We start from the raw sequence: 10,120 nt of genomic DNA, 5'->3' as shown, positions 1-10,120 counted from the left end.
CTGAGGAAAGAGGTAATTCCCGTTTTCCAGCTCCCTCTGGGCATTGGTGGAAGGATGGGCAAATCCCTTTATTCTCTTCCTCTCCCCTCATTTCCTTCCCCCTCCCTTGGTGCCTGCACCCAGGGATGAGTTTTCGAGTGTCTGTGTGAGGAAAGGGAGGGAGCTGGGAAGGCCCCGAGCCCAGGCCTCCCACTGGCTCCAGCCCCACTGTGCGCCCTGGCCCACCGGCACAGCTGAGCCCCGACCCCCGCCTCTTACCTAATGCTTGTGGATCTCCAGCCCCTCAAGGCCAGGCTTCTGGAAGTCGCTTGGGCTGGCCTGCAAGGAGAAAAGTCAACTGTGGCTTTGTCCTAACATGTGAGGGGCCTGATTCTGCTGATACAAGGGCCAGAGCAAACCCACAATATAACCGAAAGCCCACAGGGCTCATTGCTCAATGTCTTGGCATAAAGTAGCACTGCTCAAATTTTAAAATGGCTCAAAACATCAAACTGAAAAGATCTCACACTTCTAGAAATGTTAGGTTAAAAATATTGTGTGTGTGCAGTACTTAATTCTGTAGTCCTTAAATCACTTAAAACAGTGGCAGTCACGAAAGGACCAATACTGGAGGAGCCCACTTACGTGAGGTCCCTAGAGGAGTCAGATTCATAGAGCAAAGTAGATGGTAGGCTGGGGAGGGGAGACCAGGAGTTACTGTGTCACGGGGACAGAGTCTCAGTCTGGGGAATGAAAAAGTTCTGGAAATGGACGGTGGCGATGGTCACGTGACAGTGCGAATGTACTTAGCACCAGCACGTTTGGATATGGTTAAGTAGTCAGTTTTATGCTGTGCCTATTTTACCACCACGAACGCTGACCATGGCAGCCGAGCTGATAGGGAAAACCATTAAAATTGCATTTGTCAGTACGTCACCTGCACTTAAAGCGTCTGGAGTACAGGGGTCCAGGAGTCAGTCACTCACCGTCTGGAACACCGTCTGGGACAGAAAGCTGGCTGTGACTTTGCTGATGTCGCTCTCGCCTCCCATCTTACAAAGGATGTAGCCATACAGGTTAGCGGCCTGGAGAGCAATCCCAGCTATCACGAGGGCCTGCGTGCAAAGCAAAGGTCATTCTAAGAGCAGGTACTGAAATGTTCCTCCCAAACCACATAGCACTGGCTCTGGCCTGTACCTAATAACGGCCAACCTTTTTGAGCACTCTCAAATAATCATGGACACCTTTTAGTCAGCAACAACCCAAGAGGGTGGGGCCGTTCTCATCCCATTTTGTAGGGAAGAAACGGAAACCCAGAGAAATGGAAGTTGCCCAAAGTCCCAGAGCTGATGCACGGCTGGGCCAGCAGCCAGACTCCAGCACCCACTTCTGATGACACTGCTGCTTAGACCGTCTCTGGATGTTAGGTCACAGCAATGAACTAGAGTAAGAAACTAAAATAGGGGCGCCTGGGTGGTACAGTCGGTTGAGCGTCCAACTCTTGGTCTCAGCTCAGGTTTTGATCTCAGAGTCATGAGTTCAAGCCCCACAATGGGCTCCGTGCTGGGTGTGGTCTCAGCTCAGGTTTTGATCTCAGAGTCATGAGTTCAAGCCCCACAATGGGCTCCGTGCTGGGTGTGGAATGTACTTAAAACCTGTAAAATAAAACTTCAGAACACAGACTTGCGTATTCCTATTTAGGAACATTCTAAGGTAGGATATCATACGATTTTGCTTACAGCTCCTCTCTCAGCATTATTCATAGGAGTCCAAAAGATGAAATGTCCATCAGTGGACGAATGGAAAAACAACGTAGCATGTCCGTATGATGGAATATTCATGCAGCCATAAAAAATGAAGTACTGATAGATGCTGTAACAGAGGAACCTTGAAATTCGGTGTTACGTGAAAGAGGGGTACAAATGATCACACTCTAGAATTCCACTTACAGGCAACGTCTGGAATAGGTAAGTGTTGGAACAGACAGGAGTATGCCAGGCGCTGGAGGTGATGATGGCTAGAGGGCACAGGGTTTCTTTTGAGGGTGCTGAAGATATCCTAAAATGGGCTGTGGGGACCGCCACACGCTGAACATACTAGAAGCCCATTGCATTGCACGTGCTAAACGGGTGGACTGTATGGTACACGAAGGACCTCAGCAGAGCGGTCTCAAATCAACGGACAGATGATAAAACCCACCCTGCAGCCCTGGTCTGTGCAGATGGCAAAGCCCGTCCGCGTCGGGGTGTCGCCTTACCAGCCACTTGAGCTTCAAGGAGAACAAGGTGCTAAAGAAGAGCGCGATCCAGATGAGCGGGCAGATGACGAGGCCGAGCCAGAAGATGCGAGCCTCCGCCTCCGTGGCAGCGATCTGATGCGGAGACGCCTGGGAAGGGGAGGAGGAGGCCGTTTTCAAAATGAGGGAAGGCGGTCGCAGAGCAGCACGCGGTCCTCTCGGCTTCTTGTTGGCCGCCTTGGGCCACCCGCTGGTTTGGCGCACCCACAGCAGTGGGCTCGGTGCAGGGCGGGAACCCGAGCCGCACAAAGCCCAGAAGGGACCTGTGCAAACCTTCCACAACCGTTTTCCTGGTTCAAGTTTGACTGGTACTGAGAATACCTTTCTGGCTTCAAAAATCCAGTGGCTTTTCCCATCTTCATCTATCTGGTTCCACCAGCGGAGGCCCACCATGAGTCTCCCGGTTACGTTCTGGGGGAAATGGACAGAAGGACTCTAAGCACGCCATTGGCAAAGTCATCGTCTTTTCACTGATGAACAAAATAAAAATCAATTTGTATTGAACGTGCCCTGGGAACAGGAGGAGAGGTAAGCTTAACTAAGCTTACCCTAACCAGTGACTTCCCCGCCCCGCTCACACATGCACACCCCCCAAACAATATGTAGCATATGTATTTGAAGTATATGCAAATTTTACAAAAAAATTCAAGCTGTAGGGAGTTGCTGCTCTCATGAGATATACATCTGCTACCGTGGCAGCTGAGAACCAGGACCATTTTCCAACTCTCAACAATATTCAAGTAATGTTGGCTCAGTACTCCTAAGTAGGGATCTGCAGTTTCAACAAAAATAACTCTTGGCCCAAATCAGCCACATGTACCGGGGACGTCAGCGTCTAGAACCACAGCCCTCCTGTGTTCAGGAGCGATGGTGTCATGAGCGAGGGGGCCTTACCTTCACAGACCAGAAGTCAAAGGACAGGAGGAGAAGCACAGTGACAAAGCAGCCCACAAAGCTTCTGCTGAACCAGTCACAGCACACATAGATGACAATGGCACTCACTCGGAAAAACAGGTGGAAAAAGGTGGCCAACGGGTGCCTAGGAAAGAACCCAGAAGCCCCCTCACTGCAAAGGCCAAGAGGGCAATTACCGAACTCACTGTATGGGTTCTGACTTTCCATGTCCTCCCCCGTGCACTTCAAGCCCCACTCTGTCAGGCTGCAGCTCTGAGCAAGTCGGCAAATCAGAAGTCCTGAAACAGTCATTATCGTACCAGCATCTTTCCCCTCTTGAAGAATCCAGTACTTTCCCCTCATGTGATTCCAAATATCACTGGCCCTCTTCGAAACTCAGCCACTTTTGAAGTGAAACAGGACAGTGGTCACTGCCTTCCTACCTGGTAGTGATAAGGACCAGTTCCCTAAAGGTAAAGGTTGGGTTATTCCACCAGTAACTGAGCCATCCACGTGCAGCCCGCAGGTGCAGAATCTCGTGTCACCGGGGAATGCATATTCCTGGATAGAGGGAAATCATGACTCACCCACATCAATTGCTTCAAAGAAAAAAGTCTAGAAAGACCAGAGACCCAAGGCTAGCTCAGGCACAAGGGCCGCCCATGTATCAAGAGGAGAGAGAACACATGCCCATAGGTGTCCAGCAGGCGATGGTGGTGGGGGACACGGGCCAGGTAGGAGACCCTCACGGCATTCTGGTTTTTTCTTTGGAACCCAGTTTGGTAGAACACAGGTAGAAACAGCCAGATCGAGAAAGCCACAGTGCAAGCGAGGTGGCGGACAGCAGCGAAAGCACCAGCCAGCGCTGAGAGGGAGGGGCAGAAGGGGTGGGCCGCCTCACCCAGGACTGCCAGACCCATGGCTGTCACAAGACACCAAAAATTCAGACTTGTGACAGGAAAATGTTTTTACATGACAGCGACTATTAATAATGTTAATAAAATAGCCCAGGCTGGGTTTCATGCTGGCCCATGAGCCTCCACCCCGCCACCCCTTGGATGCTCAGAGAGGTAGCCTGCAGACCTGGAGCTGCCTCGGGGGAGGAGGGGGGCACCTGCTCGTCCTCCCAAGGAAGGACCGTGCAGGGAAAGCAAACTGGGCTCCTAGGGAATTGTGCGGTTTCTGACTCTCAAGGGAACATAACGGACTCAAGCACTATTTATAGTGACTTCTGCACTTACTCCTGATGTTCCAAAGAAAGAAGCAGCAGTGCCAAAACCCCTGCTACCCGCCAGCGCGCTTCTCCTTCTGTGCCTTTCAGATGCTGAGCTCTCCTGGCAGCCCGGCTGCAAGCCTGCCTGGGACAGGCAGCCAGCCCTCAAGAGTCAGACAGGGTCCCGTACGCCCTCCACATCTGCAGTGTTCCCAGAGTGCACCCTTGGGGGGTCTCTCATGCCCTCTTTTTAAAATAAATTTTGCTGTTACATTTTATTGTGGGGTGTTTTTTTTGTTTTTTGGGGTTTTTTTTGAGACAGAGCACACGGGGTGGTGAGGGGGCAGGGAGGGGGTTGCAGAGGAAGAGAATCTCAAGCAAACTCCCCGCTGAGCTTGAAGCCCAACACGGGGCTCGACCCCATGACTCCGAGAGATCAAGACCTGAGCCAAAACCAAGAGCTGCACGCTCAACCAACTGAGCCACCCAGGTGCCCCTTCTCTTATACCCTTTCAACCTTAAATCTTCCTGAGGATCTTTTAACTAAATGTCTTAATACAATCTTGCTTCTTCGCCCTGAAGATGAAGGAGTGCTTATGCAATAACCGAAAATTCTTTGAGGGCAGAAACCACATTTGAAATCATTCTATGTCCCCGACAGCACCTGGCATTTATGCTTCTCGGCCAATGTTTGTTGTGTCGAGCCTCATAATTGGGTCTATATTGTAGAACAGTATAGACTTGCAACAGACCCACATGGCCACTGTTCCAGGGTAAAACCTGGAAGTTAATGCATTCAAATAAATCCCCTGACCACCCACTTTTTTCGGCTGTGGTTTCCTAAAATGCAGAGAAATTCCCATTGTTGGAAGGTTCTGCTTAGTTGGGTCCCAGTTAAATGATGTCCTTAGCTTGTAATGGAAAGTACCATTACCATGGCCACTGTCATTACTCAGACAAAGCCCAAAGTAGAAAAGGATGCCGATGGCATCCTCTCAAATACTGCTTTCATCCCAGCTGATGCAGGCTGCCCTCCGGGCCGCCCGCCAAACCCTCCTTCAGTGCACCTCTGGAGTCTGCCCAGCCTGTGTCACCCGCCAACACCCATGTGGTCTCAAACCAGTTTCCTGGTTTGGAGAGTTGGGAAGGCCATGGCTTACACCTGTCCACCCTTCCCTGCCAGAGGGTCCTCCATCCCCCAGGGCTCTCTCTCTGCCACCTCTGTGGCCACAGAACACAGACACACACTGACAGTCACCTCCAGCTCCCAAAGCCACCGGCTTCCAACTCCACCCTCCCAGGCACCCACCTGGCTGCCCCCAAGAGGCCACCAGGACAGAGGTGCCAGACTGTCCGCGTTCAAATCCCGGTTCCAACCTCAGAGCAGCTCTGCGGCCCGCCCTCAGCCACACAACCCCTGGACACCTCAGTCTCCACTTCTGTAAAACGGGAATGCCGATAGTGGCCACTTCCTCGCTATTAAAAGATCAGGTGAAGGTGGCACGTAGAAAGTGCCTGAAACTCAGACCGTGCTCAGGGACCATGACAAGCTTACCTCAGCCCTCAGTCACTCGAAACTGATCCACCTCCAAGGAACCCAACTGCGAAATTCCCCACCTGACCACAACTTTCTCTCTCACTAGCCAGGGGCAGACCTTCACCTCTGCAGAGATCCCCACGTCTCCTGACTTCATTTTCCCCCGTCCCTCCACTTCACCGCAGAACCTTCTTCATTCCTCAACTTTAACAGCGCCTTCCACTCGCCAGGTAGGCAGGAGCCTGGTCCTGGAGGCCAGCAGGACGAGGGGAGGACAGACTGTGAACGGGCAATGAGATTGCTTCAAGGGCGGTCCAGGTGGGGAGAGTCTGGCTGGGCTTCCGTTTCAGTTTTAATCCCTTCACAGTCCAGGGCCCCACAACTGCGGGCTCCCTCCTTGGAGGAAACACAGAAGGTGGTCAGCCTGGAATGTGCGTGAAAGCCCCCTGAGGAAGCCTGAGGAGTTGCACAAGGCCACCCCTCCCAGGGATATGGGGTCAGACCTGGAGCGTGGCCCAGAGCCAGATTTTACAAAGGAAAAGCCCTGCTCTACACTGGACTCATAAACTCTGGCCCAGGAGCCAAATCTGGCCCACTTCCTGTTTCCATAAGTAACGTTTTATGGGAACGCAGCCATGCTTATTCACTCACAGACTGCAGTCGAAAATGTTTACCCAGAAAGTGTGCCAACGTCTCGGCTGCAGATCAGCAAGAACAATGAGGAAATGAGGCGCTGTTCAAAACAAACCAAAATCATATTGTTACTACCGGCCCCTCCCCCCCACCCCAAAGTAAATCTGCTTTCAAAAGCAGGGTGGAAGCTGGCTGACTGGCAGAAGCAATGGATGGTGCTAGAAGTCAAGAGTAGTGTTATCTCGGGGATGGTGGAGGGGACACTGCCCGAGACGGTACATAAACAGAGGTGCCGGACACACTCCCTACCCTGATCGCATGTGTATACACACAGGAACGTTCAAACCATCCACTAAGATTTGTGCACTTTATGTACATTACACCTTTAAAAAGTTTTCATTGAAGCCGCTGACCAAAGAGGAATCTTTGCAAATTACCCTAAAAATGTCCTGTGATCCAATCCAGCAATCACACTACTCAGAACTTACCCAAAGGAGCTGAAAACGTAGGTCCACGCCTGCAACAGGACACATACGTATAGCGAATCTACGCCTCGTTGCCCCAAACTGGGAGCAACCAAGATGTCCTTAATAGATGAACGGATAAACTGCGGTCCATCCACACACAGTGGCCTATTATTTAGCCCTAAAAAGAAATAAGCTCTCAAGCCACGAAAAGACAAGGAGGAACCTTAAATGCTTATTACAGAATCAAGCCAGTCTGAAAAGGCTGTGTGCTGAAGGACCCCAACATTAGGACATTCTGGAAAAGACTAAACAACGAACACAGTAAAAACAAGCAAGCAAAAAACCAACAAAACAACAACAAAAACAACGGTTGCCAGAGGTTGGTGGGGGAGGGAGCGTGAATAAAAGCACAGGGGACTTTCAGGGCAGCGCAACTACTCCGTATGACACAGTAATGGTGGATCGATGTCATGACACATTCGTCCGAGCCCAGACAACGCACAGGGATGAACCTTCACGTAAAAGACGGGCTGTAGGTAACAGTGCTGTGTTGATTCATCATTTGTAACAAACAGAAGGCACTGATGCAAGATGTGAATAGGGGGAACTTCTGGATGGGGGGCGGGACTTAGGGGAACTCTGTACTTTCTGCTCAATTTTTCTGTAAACCTAAAAGTACTCTAAAAAATGGGCACACGCGGTGGCTGGGGGGTCGGGGGGAGCTGTGTCTAAACAGAGCAAATAGAGTAAAATCTGGGGAGAACCATGTCCCGTAGGCGTACACATCTCCTTTCCCATAAACTTCTAAGGCAGGTCGACCTGAGGGGAAAAGGTTCTTTTAATCCTAAATTCAGCATGGATCGAACAGTATCTTAAAAATCTGTCCTTCGTTTTACTGTTTAACTTTGAAAATCGTGCTCTGGTTTTTAAAGATGGACCGCAGCTTGAACTCCTCAGCAAACAGCCTATTTTAAGTTCTCTTCCTTTAAAACCTCATCATTTTGGGGCACCTGGGTGGCTCAGTCAGTGAAGTGTCTGCCTTGGGCTCAGGTCATGATCCCGGGGTCCGGGGATGGAGCCCCACATCGGGCTCCCTGCTGAGCGGGAGCCTGCTTCTCCCTCTGCCTCCCTCTCTGCCTACTCGTACTTGGGTGGGCACACACGCACTCGCTGTCAAATGAATCAATCAATCCTCAACCTTCAGACACTCTGGAAAGCTGTTTTTCTCTGGGACACAGGTTGAGGAAAGACTGTATATTTCCTCCTTGGCTTATTTTGCCACTAAAAAAAAAAAACAAAAAAACAAGTTATCTGAGATGATGCCTAGAATTTGCTTTACAACAAGCTGGGGGCTGGAGCTGAGGGGGGTGAAGAGGAACCGGCCACGTGTGGATCATGATGGAGGCTCAGTGTTCCCTGGACTTTTATGTAAATCTGAATTAAAAAGTAGAAGAATAAAGAAATCAGAGGCAGCCTCCACTTTGCATGGAGGCAAGACCCCTTTCAGAATAAACCAAGCCCATGGGCTGATATTCAGGGGGCTCTCTGTGGCCAACATAAAAATCCAGACCTAAAAATCCCCAACTGAGTAATTAACCATCACAGTTGGATGCATGAGGAAAATTCCAGAAAGCGGGTCCTTTCTTCTGGGCTTACTAGTCTATCTGCAAAAAAAGAAAGGGGGGAGCACCCTTCCATAGAACATAAATGCCCACCCAGCCCCCACCTGGACAGAAGGGGCGGTGAGAGCCAGGGCACCTAGATCCACATTCGCACGCCATCCTTGCCTGTGCCGGGTACACGGCCCTGGACAGGTACTACCGTTCAGAGCCTTGCTTTACTCATCTATGAAATGGGAGGACAAAGTCAACCCCAGATGCCTGAAGTTCCTGGAGAGGAAGTACCTCGGACGCCAGACCAGAGGGGGCCTCAAGTGGCTGTGACTGATCACTCCACTTACAGTTTCTCATTCATGGTCACGATTTTTGAGAGGGGAAGAAAGTGGAAAAAAAAAAAAAAGCCTTGGCCAGCAGTGCTCTTTTCGGACATCCTGTGTCAGAGGTTTTCCCCCCCGGGTGTTAAAAATGAATGGGTGCTGCTATTTATTTCTTCAGCCCTGACGCCCACTTAGAGTCAGGTGGCTCTTCTGCTCACAATAGCGTGCCACCATGAAGACGTGGGAGGAAGGGGACCTGCACGCGCAAGGGGGAGACAGCGAAGACGCCACCCGCCCCTCCCTCTGCCGCTCCCCTCGACCGCTGGGACCCCGTCAGGAAGGCGGCATCAGGGGAACCCCCACCCCAGACCTCCTAAGCCTGAATCTGCATTTTAACAACACGGCAGGGGACTCATGTGCTCATCACAACCAAGGGGCCCTCCTCTAACCCATCTTCAAGATAAACTCCGTTCCAGGAGCCAAGCAGAGAAAGGCTGGAGGAAGCCACCCCTAGACAAGCAGGGGCCCCTATGTGCCTTGCAGAAACCCTGTGGGCTGCATCCGATTCCGCGTCCGGGCAGAATCGGATATTTCTCCTCCAGAATGCCCCAGGGACAGCGTGAGCACCACTCTGTACTTCAGACTCTGGCTTCTCGCTTCACATGACAGCATGTCCCCCCTGCACCCCCGGCCTCTTAGCCCAGGACAGACAGGTTTGCTAACAGTTGGGGAGTCTGAGCGGATGCGGATGGCTATGTCCTCACAGCTTCGATTCAAAGGTCAGCACAACAGAGGTCTGAGTGTGGAAGCAACAAAACAAAACAAAACACCAGACTTCCCTCTAGGTCACCAGGGTTTTAACTCTTATTTCTGTTATTTCTTAAAGAGACATCCCAACTTCAGAGGCTGGACAGGCTTAGCAGGCCAATTAAAGTGAACCCCCGGGGACCTATCAGTGGCCCCCTGGCTGCTTGGCTCAGGCTGGGCCTTCTGTGGAGGGCGATCCTCCCCTCTCTGCTGGGGGCACCCAGGCAGACTCCCCCCCACATGGCTCAGAGTTTTCAAAACAAATGGAAACCAAGGAGCCAAAAACCGGTCTTCAAACAAAAATGTGTCCACACGTGTTCCTAAGAAAGGTGAAAACCGCCAAAAGGTGGAAACACGT

The 10,120-nt window shown here is 51.2% G+C and overlaps 1 protein-coding gene across 2 annotated transcripts in view; it reads right to left on the bottom strand.

The window, feature by feature from the left end:
- TVP23A (trans-golgi network vesicle protein 23 homolog A) overlaps nucleotides 1-10,120 on the bottom strand; it is a 28,717-nt gene that overhangs the window by 518 nt on the left and 18,079 nt on the right. Inside the window, exons 3-7 of one of the 2 annotated variants that reach the window (XM_045784838.2) lie at nucleotides 3,170-3,314; nucleotides 2,597-2,686; nucleotides 2,237-2,365; nucleotides 966-1,094; nucleotides 259-318 (exon numbers count right to left, since the gene is read on the bottom strand). In XM_045784838.2, the coding sequence (XP_045640794.1) occupies nucleotides 259-318; nucleotides 966-1,094; nucleotides 2,237-2,365; nucleotides 2,597-2,686; nucleotides 3,170-3,314 (553 nt within the window). Of the gene's footprint in view, nucleotides 1-258; nucleotides 319-965; nucleotides 1,095-2,236; nucleotides 2,366-2,596; nucleotides 2,687-3,169; nucleotides 3,633-10,120 lie in introns of those variants that run through there. The other variant, XM_087870495.1, reaches the window with a different exon arrangement.

The sequence above is a fragment of the Ursus americanus genome, chromosome 2, assembly GCF_024610735.1.
Source record: "Ursus americanus isolate L20-20 chromosome 2, mUrsAme1.1.p, whole genome shotgun sequence".
NCBI lineage: Eukaryota > Metazoa > Chordata > Mammalia > Carnivora > Ursidae > Ursus > Ursus americanus.
Note: the sequence above shows the minus strand (reverse complement) of the source record. Positions and strands in the feature narration are given on the sequence as shown.